Genomic DNA, 18,692 nt, shown 5'->3' with positions numbered 1-18,692 from the left:
AAAAAAAAAAAAAAAAAAAAAAAAAAAAAAAAAAAAAAAAAAAAGATGCATACTGAACTATTTTGAGATATAATGTTATGATTTCTTTAGCAAAAAGTAAAAATAAATAAATATGGCCAAATATTAATAATTATTATGCCTAGGTGATGGGTATGTCTTGTTCTTCTACTCATTTGTAATGCTTGAATTATTTTATTTTGTTTTATTTTATTATTTTATTTTATGACAGTTTCAGTCTTGTCACCCAGGCTGGAGTGCAATGGCGCGATCTTAGCTCACTGCAACCTCCGCCTTCCGGGTTCAAGCAATTCTCACGCCTCAATAGCTGGGTAGATTCTCCCAAGTAGCGGGGATTACAGGCACCCACCACCATGCCTGGTTAATTTTTGTATTTTTAGTAGAGACAGGGTTTCACCATGTTGGCTAGGCTGGTTTCAAACTCGTGACCTCAGGTGATCCGCCTGCCTCGGCCTCCCAAAGTGCTGGGATTATAGGCGTGAGCCACCACGCCCAGCCTTGAATTATTTTATAATATCAAAATCCATGATGTCACTTGGCAAAAATTCTCTCTTTGCACTGCTTTTCTGAGAAACGCAAGCAGAGTATATAGAATGCCCACAGTTCACAGGCGTGTCGTGACTGATGCAGCGGGTATGCGAATATGTGGATGTGCTGGGAGGGCTGGGCTGCAGGGCGTGATGGTGATGCCGCCTGGGGTGGGGTGGGGCATGTACATACAGGTGTGGCTCAATCCCACAGAGCAGTGTTCCCATGTCGAGTATGGGATGCAGCCTCTAAGATAGGAGGTGAGGCATATGGGACAATCTTGGGGGTATTTTTCTGCCCAGAAATCTTCTGTCCCACCTGATTGATAAAGCCAGGCACCTAAAATTGTATTAGGAAGACATTCCTTTCAGCCCTGGAGGCTGTTGAGTTGCTTGCAAGTAAAATGCAAATACCATGGGTGGGGTGCATACCTGAAGGACTTAGTGGCTAGCTCAGCCGGGATCAGTGGCTGGCTTGCTGACGCCTGGAGTGGGGTGCAGGACGTCAGCACCTGATGGGGTGGGATGGGACCACTGGCAAACTTCAGTTTTCTGTTGATTCCTAATCTGGCCTCTAGAGTTTACTCCCAACTCTATAGACTTATTGAGCCTCACCTGTTTTAGGGAGTGTAGCGTGCGTGCGTGTGTGTGCGTGTGTGTGTGTGTGTGCGCGTGTGTGTGCGTGCGTGTGTGTGCGTGTGTGTGTGTGTTTCAGGGCAAGGAAGACCTGGTCTCTTTTCCGTACCTGTGTATTTTTCCATGAGGATGCCAAGCTCAGCTTCGATCTCTCGGTGCATGGAGTCATTGGTAATGGCCAGAACCCACAGCAGCAGGTTCGTGGCCAGGGTCAGCATCAGGCCACATCTGGGGGAAGTGCCACACTCTTCTCACACACCGGGGCCGGCTCCCCAGGCGCCAAACCCTCGCCATCCGCTGTTGTTGGGCAACCACTCACTCCCAACCACTCACTCCCCAGTGTCACGCTGGCACTAGGACACAAGAGGCAGCCCTGGGGCCACCTAGGACACATCCCAGACTAACCTATAGCCCCAGGGCCACCCTGACCAGGGAAGTGGTAGGGAGGACAGAGAAGCCAGAGGGTTTGGGAGGGAGAGAAGTCTTACCTAGTGAAGTTGGTCTGGACCTGAACACAGTCTTTGCAGTGTTTCCAGAGCACCCAGGTCTGAAAGAGACAGGGCTTTGAGCCCAGGGACTGGTGGAGGTGGTGGGACCACAGTGTGAGTTCCTGGGGCGCATGCGTGTATTTACAGTGAAAGACACAAGGAGAAAGACTGGGTCGGAATCTTGGCTCTACTGCTTCTTGCTGTGTAGTATTGAGTCAGTGGCAAACCATCTCTGAGCCTTAGTTGCCTCAACTGTGAAAAGGGACCAAAAAACCCACCCTTTGCGGAAATGCCTTCTTGTTGGGGAAATAAGACAGTGGGAACAAAACACCCAACACAATGCCTGGCGACAAGAGAAACCTAAGAGGAAGTTGGAGATTGTATTCTTTTTGTGTTTTTTTTGAGATAGAGTCTCACTCTGTCGCCCAGGCTGGAGCGCAGTGGCACGATCTTGGCTCACTGCAACCTCTCTGCCTCCTGGGTTCAAGTGATTCTCGTGCCTCAGCCTCCCAAGTAGCTGGGACTACAGGCGTGTGCTGCACCCGGCTAATTTTTATATTTTTAGTAGAGACAGGGTTTCACCATGTTGACCAGGCTGGTCTCAAACTCCTGACCTCAGGTGATCCACCTGCCTCGGCCTCCCAAAGTGCTGGCATTACAGGCATGAGCCAACTCGACCGACCGAGATTGTATTCTTTTTGTTTTGTTCTGTTTTTTGAGACGGAGTCTCGCTTTGTCACTCAGACTGGAGTGCAGTGGCCCAATCTCAGCTCACTGCAAGCTCCGCCTCCCAGGTTTACGCCATTCTCCTGCCTCAGCCTGCCAAGTAGCTAGGACTACAGGCACCTGCCACCTGGCCCAGCTACTTTTTTGTATTTTTTTTTTTTTTTTTAGTAGAGACGAGGTTTCACCATGTTAGCCAGGATGGTCTCGATCTCCTGACCTCATGATCCGCCCATTTCAGCCTCCTAAAACGCTGGGATTACAGGCTTGAGCCACCGCGCCCAGCCCTGAGATTGTATTCTTAAGAAGAGGTTTGTGTATCTAGGGAGTGTATATTCAGGGATACGCCTACATACACATAGGCAGCTGGACTTCTAAGTGTCTACATTTAGTGCCACGGTGTGTGTGTTGATGCAGGAACCCATGGGTATGTGTGGACATGGACACTTGTGTGACGGGCGTGGTGTGTGCGCAAAGACCCTGGGGCATTAGGTATTTGCCTGTGTGGCTGCTCCTAGGCACAGGTAGTGGGAGGTGTGTGCACACCATGGGTAGATAGTGTATGTCCCCGGTGGTGTGGGGATGGGAGAAGCCTGTCACCTGGATGCCGATGAAGACCATCTCGATGACAGGGAAGACAAGCTCCAGCTGTGACTTGCAGCGGATGTGGCTCACATCATAGCCCACTCGGAAGATGTTGAGGCAGAAGGTGCAGGTGCCGAAGAGCACTAGGGAACCTGGCCGGACGTGCGGGTGGGCGTTGGCACCTGCCCGGAACCGGCTCTCCCATCCCACTCCTGCCCAGCACCCCAGCACCCTGACACTCACCCCGCACCCACAGGGGCCCCGCGTGGGGATCTTGGTAGAGCACGGCGTGTGGTCGGCGGGTGGTGCTTGCCACGTAGTAGAGAAGCCAGAGCAGGGAAAGGACCTTCAGCGTGGCCAGCAGGATCCACACGTCGCCCAGAGTGACGGCCACTTTGTTGAAGATCATGCTGCAGATGAAGGCCCCGCCCAGGAACACCACGTTCAGGGCCAGGAACCCCGAGAAGAGTTGCCCGGCCTTCTGGGCCTGCCGGTCCCGCCGCAGCAGCAGGGAGAAATGCCGCACCAGCCAGGACTTCTGCCGGAGCGGGTTGGTGGCCGCTCTCTCCTCGGCCCCCATATCCACTCGGTTCTCCTTATGTGGGGCTGCTTCAGTCTCCTGTGCTTCTGAAGAAGGCATGGGTGTAGCCTCAGCAGGGGCTAGAGATGGAGAAAGGGTCCTGGGTTAACTGCCAGGCTGTCCTGGGTTCAAGTCCACCCCGCCCCTAACTGCTGTGTGACCCAGGGTCAGCTATGCGGCCTCTCTGGTTGGGACATTGGAACTAATAGCAGCTGCCCCACCTACTTTACAGGACCTGAGGAGGTTCAAACAGACCAGGAGACCCTATGGAAGCCCCTTGTGCTGCACATAAACATGGAGAATTAGTTTGACTGGCGTGAGGGTCACGTCCTCCCTCTCCACCCCACTTCCTGACTTGTGCCTGATCCTAAAGTGAGCCGTCTGCCTAGTGCCTGGTCAGTTTCCAGGGCTGTGATTTTTTGCCATCAAAAGGCAGCAGTGTCCTTCCGCCTTCTGGGAGGAATTTCACTTCGGACACCAGGGAGGGCAAGTTCGTGGCCTCTCTTATTCTGACCCTGATTGGTTGGGAAATGATTGCCTAAAATGTTTTGCAGAGAAGCATCCTGAGGCTGTGTCTGGGCTTGGTAGGAAAGAATGGTGTGATCTGAAACAATACTGTATTACAGGAATGTACAAGAACCTATACAATTACTTTTTCTTTTTTTTTTTTGAGACGGAGTCTCGCTCTGTCGCCCAGGCTGGAGTCCAGTGGTGCTATCTCAGCTCACTGCAAGCTCTGCCTCCCGGCAGATCATGAGGTCAGGAGATGGAGACCATCCTGGCTAACATGGTGAAACCCCGTCTCTACTAAAAATACAAAAAAATTAGCCAGGCGTGGTGGTGGGCACCTGTAGTCCCAGCTACTTGGGAGGCTGAGGCAGGAGAATATAATTACTTTTAAAATGTCTAGACCAGCAGTCCCCTCCCCAGCTTTTTTGGCACCAGGGACCAGTTTCGTGGAAGACAATTTTTCCATGGATGGAAGGTGGAGGGATGGTTTCGGGATGAAACTGTTATACTTCAGATCATTGGGTATTAGATTCTCATAAGGAGTGGGCAACCCTTTAATCCCTCGCATGCGCAGTTCACGATGGGGTTCGTGCTCCTGTGAGAATCTATTGCCACTGCTGATCTGACAGGAGGCGGAGCTCAGGGTGTCATGCTCCCTCCCCATCACTTACCTCCTGCTGTGTGGCCTGGTTCCTAATAGGCCATGGACCGGTACTGGTCCGCAGCCTGGGGACTGGGGACTCCTGGTCTAGATGATACCCATCGATTTCACAGTAGGAGTTTCTTCTGGGATGAGGGTACTGGGATTGGGAGTAGCAGACTTTTTGGATTTACTGTTCTAGTTTTTTTTTTTTTTTTTTTAATTAGCACAGTACTTATGTAATTAAAAGTAATTTTAGGCTGGGCATGGTGGCTGATGCCTGTAATCTCAGCACTTTGGGAGGCTCAGGTGGGAGGATTACTTGAATCCAGGCATTCAACACCAGCCTGGCCAACATAGGAAGACACTGTCTCTAAAAAAAAAAATATATATATATATATATATATGTGTGTGTGTGTGTGTGTGTGTGTAATATATATATTAGCCAGGTATGATGGTTTATGCCTATAGTCCTAACTATTCAGGAGGCTGAGGCAGGAGGATGGCTTGAACCCAGGAAATCAAGGTTGCAGTGAGCTATGATTGGGCCACTGCACTCCAAGCTGAGTGACAGAGCAAGACCCTGCGTTTAAACATAAATAAATAAATAAAATAATTTTAAAGTACATTAAAGGTTTAGGGAAAAGGTTCTGGGGTTGATTTACAATGTCTGCTGAGAGCATGGGACAGGCCTGGATCAGCACCGCGGCCATGCCCTTAACTTTGAAGGAACTGACTTCCATTTCTCTGCCCCTCCCCCCACTCCTGGAAGTCCCACGAGTGCCTGGCATAATGTAGCAACCACGATCTTTTACCCTCCTCTTTTCCTGAATGTCTCCTGCCATTTCCTCACCTCTCCCAAGCATTCACGCAGGCCAACCACTTTGTCACCACTTGCTTAGACCAGATTTTGGGGCATCCAATGACTGCGGCTCTGAGTCCAGCATACTCTCTCCACTGGACACTCCTTCCTGGTGGGGCTGTGATACTGTTGAGAGTGGGGACGGTTCCGCTGCTTCTGGGTGCTCTCCTGGTGGGGAGGCTGAGCTGACCCAGAAGGCTCCCTAGAGCCCCCCTGTTCTGCCCAGGCGCTTCCTTTGTCCTGCCGCTGCCTGGTGCTCTGGGCTCAGGGTTCTAGGTGCTCACTACTCCCATTCTCTTGCTTCCTAATGTCACAATCTCAGAGTGACATCACCATCTCTACACCTCCTAGCAGAGAACTAGGTGCCTTCTTTGCCTCTCCCCTCATCCTTTGCATTCTCTTAGGCCCCAAGCTTGTTCATTCCAGCTCAAAAGTTGCTCTTAGATTTTTATTTATTTATTTTTAGAGCTGGGGTCTCGCTCTGCAACCCAGCCTGAAGTGCGGTGGCACCATCATAGCTCACTGCAACCTTGAACTCCTGGGCTCAAGTGATCCTCCCAATTCAGCCTCATGAGTAGTTGGGACTACAGGCGTGTGCCACCAAGCTCGGCTAATTAATTTTTTTTTTTTTTTGCAGAGACACTGTTGCGTTATGCTGCCTAGGCTGGTCTTGAACTCCTCGCCTCAAGTGATCCTCCTGTCTCAGGTTCCCAAAGTGTTAGGATTACAGGTGTGAGCCACCATGCCTGGCACGGATTTTTCTTGACCTCAACCACTGCCTAGTCTGGGCCCCCATCCTCGCTGTCTTGGACTGGTCTCCTTGCCCAGAGTGCCTCTCCCCTACTGAAAGTCCTGCAAAGGCAACTAATTGCCCTCAGTATAAAGTCCAAACTGCTGACACAGCCTGCATGGCCTCTCAAAATGAGAGGTATATGATTAGTATGGGCCTGGACAAGGTTCCAGGTTCTCTGCCCAAGGCAGAGTAGCTGCTGCTGCTTCCTGGTCTGGCTTCAACTTACCCTTCTAGCATTGTCTTCAGACCTTACTCCCCTCTCCTTGGGCTACACTATCTTGCTGCACTTCCTGGAATGCCCCCAGTCTTTGCCCACACCCTATCCTTTGCCTTTAATGCCTACCCCTTTTGCCCCTTGGGTAACTCTAGCTTGTGCTTCAGGACTTGGCAGAGACCCTGCCTCCTCTCTGCAGGCTTCCCTGCTCAGCACTCCCATCTCACCCCACACTGACCACCCATTGTCCTCTGCTTCCATTAGCTGTGCTTTGCTCTGTCTCTCCCTTGAGACTTTGGGCTTCAGGAGCCTCAGACGTGCCCTCTATGCAACAGCAGAAGACCCTCACCATATCTGGCTTGAAAATGCAACCTCTCCAGGCTCCCGTTCTCCCTTGGGCATATTCTCCCATTCTCCACCTGTTCCATATTTATACTTTCTGCGGTTCTCTTCTGGGGCAGATGGAGCACTAAAACTTGAGCCCCTTTTCAAGATTCTATAAATTATTTTCTCCTCTTTCCCAGTCCACTCTGTCATCCTTGCCCAAGTTCTGTCTCCTCCCTGTCTCCACCCACCTCTGCTGCCGTACTCAAGGCACCTGCCTCCCACATCCACCCAGGCCCAGGTAGAGAGTTCTCTGTTTCTCCCGTGGTCTCCTGACTCCTGCCATCCCTCCTGGATACTGCTCTTCTTTCTGCCCCTCCCACCCCCGGCCACTCGCCCATCCTTCCCACCCACCTGGAAAGGCTTTGTCTCTGCCTAAGCCTTCTGGTGTTGCTTTGCTGGGGCCACTGCCCTCTATTGAGAGTAGGTGTGCCCTGTTTGGTGTGCTGTGGGTGTGGCTAGCTCCCATTAAGGCCTGGAATGCCTCCAGGACAGAGACTGGGTCCTGCTTAACTCGGACCCTCCAAACCTAGCACAGACGTGACATTCACCCAGTGTTTGCCAGCTGACTCTGGCATCTTCTGGGGAATTTTCAGCACCAGAGTTGTGGACAGAGACCCTTCCCATTAAACTCCTTCCAGGCTGACTGGGGAGGAGACTCCAGATGATCTTTATCTTTCCCTCCTAAGCTCCCCCACCCAAATTGAGCAAGGCTGGGTCTCACTGGGATGCCTCCCTGCTCCACATCTCCCAACTCTAACTGCTTTACTTCCCCTTCCCCCAAACCTACACCCTCTCCTCCGGCCCTGAAGCGGGGTAGATTAATGATCAAGAGCTCAGATTCCAGCATTTATTACCTCTGTCATCTTAGACTACTGAGACTACTACAGAGAGCTACGTAGACTCTGTGCCTCAGTGTTGTCATCTGCAAAACGGATACACAACTATGAAATAGTAGCTGGTGCATAGTAGATGCTCAATAAAGACTTCCTGACTGAGGCTGACTGCAGTGGCTCACGCCTGTAATTCCAGCACTTTGGGAGGCTGAGGTGAGCAGATCCCTTGAGCCCAGGAGTTGGAGACCAGCCTGGGGAACATGGCAAAACCCCATCTCTACAAAAAATACCAAACAATTAGCCAGGTGTAGTGGCATGCACCTGCGGTCCCAGCTACTCGGGAAGCTGATGTGGGAGGATTGCTTCAGCCTGGGAGGCTGAGGCTGCAGTGAGCTGTGATCACGACGTTGAACTCCAGCCTGAGGGACAGAGTTAGACCCTGTCTCAACAAAAAAAAAAAAAAAAAAAAAGAAAGAAAGAAAGAAAAAGAAAAAAAGGGATTAATGCCGAATAGGGGCTTTGTCAGAATGACATGATTTAATACATGCAAGAAGCACAGGTAGAGAGCAATGCCTTAATGCCTGGCGCCCAGAAAGCTCAGTGTTGGTTATCTCTGCATTTCCTTCCAGTTCTTTTGAGGTCCTGGAAAGCTGGGAGGGGTTGGGATTACTGGCGAATTTCAAGGTTGGATTTTATTCAGACTGGAGGCCTGGAGGGGACACTGGTGGACAAGGTTCCAGGTTCTCTCCCTCTGGGGTCTTTGCCCTGACAGCCTCCCCGTCTCCCACCCTGGGGTCCAACCTTCCAAAGGCCGCTGGAGTGAGCCTTCAAAGGAGCAAATTTCGAACCGGGCTGGGCAGGGGGCTGGAGTGGGCATGTAGGGGTCTCGGGCAGAGAGCTAGGGCAAGGGCGCCTGGAACTGACAAGCAGGACTCTGCCGCCCCCTGGCATGGCTCTGGGCGCGACGCCAGTCCAAGGGAGGGTGGGGACACCGGACTGGTTTGTGGGTCTCGGCTGGAGCGGTGATGAAAGCCGCGGAGCCGTCGGGCCCGGCTCCTGGCCCGGGAACGCAGGGCCGGCTCCGAGGAGGCTGCTAGTGCGGACGCCTTCGGGATTTCCTTCCGAGCCATTTTAGGGACTGCGGGGCCGGGGGTAGAAGCTTCGTGCGTACCCCAGACCCAGCATCCAGACAGCCCCAACCAACCCCACACCCCAGGCCTCCGCTCCCGCTTTCTGCTATGTGGGCCCCGCCGGGAGGGGCCGCGCCCTGCGGCCCTCTGTGCCCCCCCCGGGTCCACGGAAAGGAGTAGGGACGCGGAGCCCGGGTTGGGGGGCGGGTGGAGGGGCCGGCCTCGGATCAAAGGGAGTTGACCTCTCCACAGTCACCCCACTTTCCCGTTCCAATCCCTGCATCTCCTTCTCATGAACCCCGCTTTTGGGGGTGTAGTATATGCCAGTGTCTAGGGTGCGCAAGCTGGGAAAGTTCCGCCCGTGCTCCCGGCTTACCTGAGGCCAGGGCAGGCATCGCCGCGGGCTAACCACCGACTGCGGGCGCTGAGCGGATCGTCCGACCAAGTGAGACCGATGCCCGCGACGCCCTCCCCCAGCGGGACTGCGCAACCGCCGCTCGGGCTCCGCGGCCCATCGATTTTTCTGTTGACTTTGGAAATCTCATTAATCCCTCGTTAATTACCCTGCCGGGGGCTCGGACCCAGAGGGTGCAGCCAATTGCGAGGCAGCTGGATACGCGGGCGGGGCCGAGAGCTGTGCAGGCGCGGACCTGCAGGGTCTCCAACTCGCAGCCCGCCCTGGGGTGGGGTGGAGAGGGGTGCAGTGTTCTTAGGCCCGCGGTAGAGAGCTTGTGGGATTCAGGTCTCGCTTTCCTTTAATGATAAAGCTGGGAATGGACGCCCTCCCTTCAGGCCTGGAGTCACTTTTTCCTGTACCCTACCTAGCCCCAGGCCTGGCGGCACCCTCGCAGGACCCTGTGTTTTCCTTAAGTCAAACCTAAACTTGGTGGGGAAGAGTTGGAGCAGAGCGCCATTCTGACAGGGGTGGAGGCCTCCTCAGCTCCACCTGCGGCCTCTGAGAACTACTCACCTCCTTCTGCTGACAGCGTCCAGGCACAGTTTCCTCAAAGTCCCCTGAACTCCCGGTGCTGCTGCTCCTATATCTCCCCCAAACGCCATCTGCTGCACGGGTCACGCCCAGCCCTCCCCCTCCCTCTGCCTCTGTATGCTCACCACCACCTTTCACTCTTCTTCTAACTGTGGAGCCTCCTTCCCCTCTCTCTTCTGTCTTCCCTCCTAAGCATCTCTATACCCTTTGTAGAATAGAAACCCTAAGGCTTAAGGGGAAGCTCCTAGGGGACCTCCCGGGGCAGGGGGAGGTCAGGGGAGGCCCAAGTGGTGAGGATCTGAGACTCCCAACTCCTTTTAAACTAGAACTGCCCTGTGTCTGTCTGTCTGTCTGTCTCTCTCTCTCTCTCTCTCTCTCTCTATATATATATATTTTTGAGACAGAGTCTTGCTCTGACTCCCGGACTAGAGTGCAGTGGCATGATCTTGGTTCATTGCAACTTTTGCCTCCTGGGTTCAAGTGATTCTCCTGCCTCAGCCTCCTGAGTAGCTGGGATTACAGGCACACACCACCATGCCCAGCTAATTTTTGTAATTTTCAGTAGAAACAGGGTTTTGCCATGTTGGCCAGGCTGGTCTTGAACTCCTGACCTGAAGTGATCTGCCTGTCTCGGCCTCCCAAAGTGCTGGGATTACAGGCATGAGGCATCGCACCCAGCCTATATCTATGTTATAAAGTTGGGTTCCTGTAATATTTTATTCAAAGGGAAAAAATGTTCTACTTGAAAACAAAGTTTGAAAATTATTGTTCTTAGCAGAAAGGCTCTGGATATTTTGTAGCTGTGTGACCTTGGGGTAGTCACTTTACCTCTCTGGGCCTTAGCTTCCTTCTTTGTAAAATGCAGCAGCGACTAGGTCGCTGCTTCCTAAACTTTCTTGTGTCACGGGACACACACACACAAAGAATGATTAGGTTGGGTGCTGTGGCTCATGCCTGAAATCCCAGCACTTTGGGAGGCTGAGGTGGGGGGGATCACTCGAGCCCAGGAGTTCAAGACCAGACTGTGCAACACAATGAGACCCCCATCTACACACACACACACACACAAAATTTAGCCAGGCGTGGTGGCAGTAGTAGCTGTAGTTCCAGCTACTCAGGAGGCTAAGGTGGGAGGGTCTCTTGAATCCAGGAGGTTAAGGTTGCAGTGAGCTATCTGCACTCCAGCCTGGGCAAAAAAAGTGAGATACTGTCTCAAAAATAAATAAATAAATAAATATGTATGTCGCTTGGAGATAAAGGGAAGAGGAAGATGACAGTTTCAGAACTCCAATCACCCACTCTGCAGCTAGTCTGTCACTTGGAGTTTGCTCACTACACTGCAAAGCTTGAGATCTGAAAATCTCCAGGGGCCCTTCCCGCTCTGACTCCCAAGATCCTCTCCTGTGACCACCTCAGATGGAACAACAGAGACAAACAGTGGGGACGGGGCCAAATCACAGGTTTATTGGTTTCCAGCTCCAGGCAGCGTACTGGCCAGGCCACAGGACGGGATTAGAGAGGGAGCCAGAGCCGGCACTTCCAGATCTCGTTGGGTCCTAGCAATGCTGCCAGGAGAGGTCTCCCTTCCCCAGTTGCCTCATGCTGCACGGTCATACTGGGGTGGATGGGTCTGTCCTGATTGTGATTTAAAAATTGAACCTGGAAAAATAACTTTTGTGAAAATTCCACTCTGAGACCAGCAGGAAATGGACTGTCATATGGCACCAGCTGGGATTCATTCCCAGAGGGTATCTGAGTGGGCACATGAGCTGTTGCAGGCCTCAGGACAGCACGTAGACCTCCAGCAGGCTGGAGACGGCGTGCATGCGGTAGAAGATGCCGAAGGGAAGGCAGATGTTGACAATGGCTGCCCAGAGGGAGTAACCGTAGAAATCCACCTCCACTGTGTTGCTGAAGTGAGGGCGGGCCCCAAAGGCAGGCATGATCCACAGCTGTGTGGAGAGAGGAGCATTTCAGGAGCTGGCCTGGATGATGCTGTGGGCTTTGCTGGGCCGTGGCCAGATGGGGGCCCATCTTTCTCGCTTGGTGGACAGGGAGGGCTGGGTGTCCGTGAATGGGCAGCTCTAGCATTTTGGACAGGACCTGGCATTCTCTAAGGGGCTCAGGAAGTAAGCCCAACTGAATTTGCCATCCCCAGGCTAGGAGTCCACCTGTGATCCCTCTTCCAACATTTTAGCAGGGCCTCAGTGTGGGATCGGGGAGGGGAGAAGAGGTTTCACTAGAAGAAGAGGTACGAGCAGCAAAATTAGCAGCTCTGTCCTGGGGGGTTGTGTGCACGGGCGGGGGTGGCAGAGTCAGATAGGCTCAGGGCAGGGAGTTTGAGGTTCAGACAGAAGGCCAGCCCACCCCTGCCCTCCCTGAGCTCTGCCCTCCAGCTCTCCCCTTATCCCCTTCTCCCTTCCTGGGAGTGGGAGAAGGTGGAAGTTGGAATCCTGCTTCCTCTCTGGCTATGAGCTCAGAAGGTTCAGGTGTGGGTAAGAAGCAAAGAACAAAGGTTTCTAGGCTAGCCCCACCCCTACCCCTGATTAACTTCATCCTTGGGCACATCACAGTCCCCTCTGAGCCTGTTCTGTCCTATAAAATGAAGGATATGGAGAAGATGCTACTGGAGGTGATTTAAGCTCAGACACCTGGAGCAAGAATAGCCTCCCAGAAGGTGGCCCCTAGCCTATAAGCCAGGCCTGGGTGGAAGGTGGGGGTGGGGCCAGAGGGCAGGGGGCCAGGCACCAAAGCCGGTCCAAGACATGCCGAGGTCTGGGCCTTAATGATTCTACTAGTAGGGTCAGAAACTGATGACCACATTTTTTTTGAAGTGAAATTGATTGTGTTGGAAGGCTCCTGCATGGCAACATCTGTGGGGCCCATGACCTGGTGGATGGTCCTTCAAAGTGGGACCTCACCAAGAATGACTCTTAGGGCCGCTGGTGTACCTCATGCAGGTAGGATTTCATGGGGTACAATTCACTGTGGCACTCTTGCTCTGTACTGGGATATACCCACATTAAGTAATTTTCTGTATTAGGGATATTTTTCTATTGGAGGTTACAGCTGAAAGGATTGTTTTTCTATTGAGTGAAACTTCATTAGAAGTGTTTTTTTCTCGGCCAAGCGCGGTGGCTCACGCCTGTAATCCCAGCACTTTGGGAGGCTCAGGCGGGCAGATCTCGAGGTCAGGAGATTAAGACCATCCTGGCTAACACAGTGAACCCCCCTGTCTCCACTAAAATACAAAAAATTAGCTGGGTGTGGTGGTGGGCACCTGTAGTCCCAGCTACTCGGGAAACTGAGACAGGAGAATGGCATGAACCCAGGATGCAGGGCTTGCAGTGAGCTGAGATCACACCACTGCACACCAGCCTGGGCGACAGAGCAAGACTCCGTCTCAAAAAAAAAAAAATTTTTTTTTTTCTCTTTGAGATGTACCCACATAGGTACATGTTTCTATATCAGAGGTAATAATAAGCCCCCACTGGACCACTTCTGTCTTGGTTTGTACTAGAAACACCAGGAGCATTTCCCTGCTGGGATGCACTTTCATTACCAGTGTTTCTGCCCTGGGGTACTTCTATTCAGAGAACATATTTGTATTGGGTGAAGTCTGTTGCTTTTCTTTTTTTTGACAGAGTCTCACTCTGTTGCCTAGGCTGGAGTGCAGTGGTGCAATCTCAACTCACTGCAACCTCCGCCTCCTGGGTTCAAGCAATTTCCTTGCCTCAGCCTCCCGAGTAGCTGAGATTATAGGCACGCACACCACCATGCCTGGCTAATTTTTATATTTTTAGTGGAGATGGGGTTTTACCATGTTGGCCAGGCTAGTCTCGAACTCCTGACCTCAAGTCATCCACCTGTCTCAGCCTCCCAAAGTGCTTAGATTACAGGTGTGAGCCACAGTGCCCGGCCAAGTCTGTTGCTCTTAATCTTTGCTGAGTCACTGGGGAGGGGGTGGCTGCTGTAGACACCCTCCTTCCCACTTCACTCTGCTAACAGACCGCTCACACTTACGCTGGTGTCTGCTACTTCCTGAGGCTGCTCCAATTATTCTGAGAAGCAGGCAGGTCACAAGTTCCCAGGAGCAGTCACACCTCCCACTGGGGGGTGAGGGCCCCGCCTTCCACATTAGCTCTCAGCTCCCTCTCACCTCTGCCCAGCCCCTGTATCAACCTTCCCTGTGACCCCTCCAGCTCCATCCGCTGCCTAGATGCCAGAATGTTAGGATTTCATTTTCTCTGTGTGCCCTGAGATGCCATTTGCCCCAAAGCTACAGCTGGCCTCCCCTGAACCTGCTCCTTTCCTAGAGAGCTCTAAGATTCTCAGGCGGGCTGGGGGTAAGACAGAGAAAGCTAAGGGCTTAAGCCTGCAAGAGCATCCTTCCTCAGCCTTGTCTCCCAAGCCCACCCTTTCTTGCCCCAGCTACTCACAATGACATTGCAGAGCAGGAGAAACAGAGAAATGTCTCTTAGGCACCGGCGTCTCCATTGGCTTCTGGGGGCTGAGATGGCCACTGCTTCTCGCTGGTCTGCGGGGCTGGGGCTAACCAGCCTGGGGGTAGGTGGGCAGGCAGGCAAGGTGTGGAAGGCATCCAGGTTGGTGAAGGTGAGGTTTTGGCAAGGTTCCTTGGGGGAGGTACTGTGAGGCTCAGCCCCGGGCGGTCCTCGGTGAAGGCTCTCGATGATAAACATGTTCTGGAAGGTATGCTGGGCAATCATGAGCAGCGCATGGGTGAGGTCGAGCCCTGCCAGCAGGTCCTGGGGTGTGCCCGCCACCACGGCCACGATGGAGTAGTAGGAGATGGCATACTGACCCAGGGCAGCACCCATCAGCAGGGCCACGTCCAGGGTGCGCGTGGGGTTCTTATGGTGGTCCATGGCCCGGCGGTCAAAACGGTAGATGATGGAGCCACTCAGGCTGACCAAGGTCGTGAGTCCCAAGCAGACAATGTTGAAGCTGTAGTAGATGACCAGGGCCTGCTGGGTGCGGCCCCCGCCCCCGCTCACTTGAACCTCATAGATGATGAAGACAGCCAGTCCCACCACGAAGAGCAGCAGGCCCAGAACCGGGCCAGCAAAAAAGGTCTCCCGGAAGAGGCTGAGAGGGGTTGGGGTGTGGCTGTGGCCAGGGGTGGAGGCCAGGGATCTACCCACATTCTTCCACATGACGTACAGCATGGTGGAGGCGAAGAGGCTGTACTCGATGTTGAAGGGATAGAGGTAGAAGTACCCCTGCTGGAAGATCTGGCAGACGGCCGTGCTGCAGAGGCAGGAGTCTCCTCCAACTGGATTGCCCGCACGCTCTGTTGTGGAGAGAGAGACACAGGGCTGGACTGCCCTCCCACCTTCCTAGAGAGGTCTCTCCCCTAGACTGTGACCCTTTTTGTTTTGTTTTGAGATGGAGTTTCACTCTTGTTGCTCGGGTTAGAGTGCAATGACGTGATCTTGGTTCACTGCAAGCTCCACCTCCCGGGTTCAAGCCATTCTCCTGCCTCAGCCTCCCAAGTAGCTGGGATTATAGGCGCCTGCCACCACGCCCTGCTAATTTTTGTATTTTTAGTAGAGACAGGGTTTCGCCATGTTGGCCAGGCTGGTCTCAAACTCCTAACCTCAAGTGATCCGCTTGCCTCAGCCTCCCAAAATGCTGGGATTACAGGTGTGAGCCACCATGCCCAACCTAGCCTGTGACCTTTGTAAAGGGCAGGGTCCCTGTCTTTCATGCCTGCTATATTTACCATGGTATCCCTCATGCCTTCACAGGGTGTGGCACACTCCTTCACTTCACAAATATTTCTTCAGCACCTACTGTGTGCCAGAGACTGGGATACATCAGTGCTCAGTAAGAACAGTCTAGGCCAGGTGCAGTGGCTCACACCTGTAATCCCAACACTTTGGGAGGCCAAGGTGGGTGGATCACCTGAAGTCAGGGGTTTGAGACCAGCCTCACCAACATGGTGAAATCCCATCTCTACCAAAAACACAAAAATTAGCTAGGCATGGTGGCATGTGCCTGTAGTCCCAGCTATATGGTAGGCTGAGGCAGGAGAATTGCTTGAACCCAGGAGGCAGAGGTTGCAGTGAGCCAAGATCACGCCACTGCACTCCAGCCTGGGCAACAAAGCAAGACTCTGTCTCAAAAACAAAACAAAACAAAACAAAAAAACAATCTGAACCACAGGGCTGCTCACTTTACCTCACTCCATTCCTTCCATCCCTTCCTGCTCTGGCTCCCTGAGATAGAAAGTGGCTCTTGGGAACCTCTAAAGTTCAAGCTTCCTCACGGCTCTTCCCACCATCTGAATCAGCCCAGAAAGCCAGCTGCTGTGCCCAACTCTCCACCATGACCTCCCGTTACTTTTGTTTGTACCACATGGAAAGGAGTCTTGACTTGACTCCAGAATGTATTTGTAGGATACTCTGGGCCTTGGCAAATGTCTCTTTTCATCCTAAGAACTAGCCCTGCTGGTTTTGCAGATGAAGAAACTGAAGCTCAACGTGGTGACGTGACTTGTAAATGCAGAGTGAATGCAAACTGCCTGACTTCTGACCCTGGGACAGGTACTTCTCCGGCAGGCCTCTCTCCAGTCTGCAGGCCCCCACGTGAAGTCCATCACCTCCCTGGTTTGGTTTTGCACCCTCAGGAGTCCTCTTTGTTCAGGGTAGTCCTTTGTAAGGCTTGCTGGGCTGGGGTCTCCCTGAGGGCAGGGGCCATGCTTTTTGTTGCTGGACCTACCCATGCTAGGAGCATACATGTCTTAGTTATCTTGTTTGGTCCTGGTTATTGGGGGACCCTAGAGAAGTCCAGAGAATGAAGACTGGAGACTGGATCCCGTTCCTCCCTAGTTTGGCATATTGGTTAAAAACAAAGATGGATATGAATGCTAGTTCTAGACCTTGGGTGAGCTACTTAAGCTCTCTCTGCCCTAGTCTCTGCACCTATGCGTGGGAATGGGGAGAGTACCCATTTCACAGGGAAGTCTTGAGGGTTAAATGCAGTGTTTAAAACACTCAGCACAGTGCCTGACATACAGACCTCAGTAAATTGTCACCATTAACATTGCAATGCCATGATTATTTCTCACCTTCTCCTCCTCCCCAGGCTCTCGCATCTGATCCATGCTTGCACCAAAGAACCACTCTGTCTCCCTTCTGCTTTTCCCAGCTTGATCACTCTTGCCCTTTCTTCCTGGATTCTGGGTCTGGGTCTCTCTCTCTCTCTCTCTTTTTTTTTTTGAAACAGGGTCTCTCACTCTGTCACCGAGGTTGGAGTGCAGTGGCGCAATCACAGCTCACTGCAGTCTCGACCTCCCAGGTTCAAGCGATCCTCCCACCTCAGCCTCCCACAGTAGCTGGGACCACAGGCATGCACGACCACACCCGGCTAATTTTGTGTAGAGATGGGGTTTCATCATCTTGCCTAGGCTGGTCTCGAACTCGTGGGCTCAAGCAATTCACCTGCCTTGGCCTCCCAAAGTGCTGAGAATACAAGCATGAGCCACTGCTCCTGGTCCTGGGTCCTTCTTGGTGGGATGGAGATTGGATGGGGGGCCTGGGCTGCAGCTTGAAGGATAAAAGGGTGCCTCGATACTTCCCTTCTGGGGTCACCTACACCTATCCTGCAGAGGTAGATCCTGCAGCAGGAGGAGGTCCCTGGCTCTCTGCTTTGCCTCCATGCCCCCATGGGAGACTGACGTTACAAACTCGCAAAGCACCCAGCCCAAGGCCTGGTAGCCACAGGGCCAGCATTAAGAGGAAACTCACGGTCAGAGGCAAGATAGGCGTGGCTGGCATTGCTGTGAGAACTGCTGTAGGAGTGGGATTGGTGCACAGATTCATCCACCACGGCCGCCATCCAGATGGCCAGGTTGGTGGTGAGTGTGAACATCAGACCACACCTGTTTGGGGTTGGGGGCAGGGACAAAGAAGCCTGTGACCCTTTGGCAGGTTGGGGAGCAATACTGAAAGCTGGTGTTGAGAAATGAGAAAGCAGTTAGGCCCTGTGTGAACAGGGAAGCTGATTTTGCTAGGAACACAGCCTGGCTGGTATGCCACCCAAGAGAGGGCTAGGAGATTTTCCCGGGGGCCACCACCACTCCCTCCCCTGGGAGAAAGGGCCCCACAAAGCAGTGGAAGTCGGCCTGACAAAGCAAGGAGGCCTTGGCTGCAACCCCACCCAGGGGACATAAAGAGAGGCCCTGCTCCGGGATGGAAAGCCCGAATCTCTCCTGCAAGGTGAACACCAGCATACTGGGCACAGGCATGCAGCTGCAGCTCTCACCGGGTCAGATTCAGGTGGACGTGAACGCAGTCTTTAGCGGAGACCCAGAGGAAGTAGGTCTGTATTGAGAGACATTGGTGAGAGTCATTTACTCCATAGATGGACAAAATTCCAGTGTACCCATGTCCATGCCATCTTGTTCTCTCTGCCTGACGAACCTTACACTGAGTTATTAGGTTCATTTTAGTTTCACAAAATGAGGTGGGGGCTGGGTGCGGTGGCTCACACCTGTAATACCAGCACTTTGGGAGGCCGAGGCAGGTGGATCATTTGAGGTCAGGAGCTTGAGACCAGCCTGGCCAACATGGTAAAACCCCATCTCTACTAAAAATACAAAAAAATTATCTGGGTGTGGTGGTATGCACCTGTAATCCCAGCTACTCGGGAGGCTGAGGCAGGAGAATTGCTTGAACCCAGGAGGCGGAGTTTGCAGTGAGCCAAGATTGTGCCACTGCACTCCACCCTGGGCGACAGAGTGAGACTCCATCTCAA

The 18,692-nt window shown here is 52.9% G+C and overlaps 2 protein-coding genes across 3 annotated transcripts in view; both read right to left on the bottom strand.

Moving 5' to 3' along the window:
- Positions 1-9,524, bottom strand: part of OTOP3 (otopetrin 3) — a 14,956-nt gene extending 5,432 nt beyond the window's left edge. Inside the window, exons 1-5 of one of the 2 annotated variants that reach the window (XM_023211527.1) lie at positions 9,303-9,524; positions 3,221-3,637; positions 2,993-3,129; positions 1,670-1,728; positions 1,291-1,409 (exon numbers count right to left, since the gene is read on the bottom strand). In XM_023211527.1, coding sequence (XP_023067295.1) covers positions 1,291-1,409; positions 1,670-1,728; positions 2,993-3,129; positions 3,221-3,637; positions 9,303-9,321 — 751 coding nt within the window. In that variant the 5' untranslated portion in view covers positions 9,322-9,524. The remainder of the gene's footprint in view (positions 1-1,290; positions 1,410-1,669; positions 1,729-2,992; positions 3,130-3,220; positions 3,638-9,302) is intronic. The other variant, XM_023211526.1, reaches the window with a different exon arrangement.
- A 2,162-nt stretch (positions 9,525-11,686) lies between these two features.
- Positions 11,687-18,382, bottom strand: OTOP2 (otopetrin 2). Its single transcript, XM_026456771.2, has 4 exons — positions 18,201-18,382; positions 17,684-17,817; positions 14,354-15,225; positions 11,687-11,866 (listed from the first exon to the last, which is right to left on the bottom strand). Exons 1-4 carry the CDS (start codon positions 18,380-18,382, stop codon positions 11,696-11,698), a joined length of 1,359 nt encoding a protein of 452 aa, XP_026312556.2. The 3' UTR covers positions 11,687-11,695.
- Between the last annotated feature and the right edge of the window lie 310 nt (positions 18,383-18,692).

Source organism: Piliocolobus tephrosceles, chromosome 16, assembly GCF_002776525.5.
Source record: "Piliocolobus tephrosceles isolate RC106 chromosome 16, ASM277652v3, whole genome shotgun sequence".
Taxonomy (NCBI): Eukaryota; Metazoa; Chordata; class Mammalia; order Primates; family Cercopithecidae; genus Piliocolobus; species Piliocolobus tephrosceles.
This window is presented reverse-complemented; position numbering and strand designations above follow the sequence as displayed.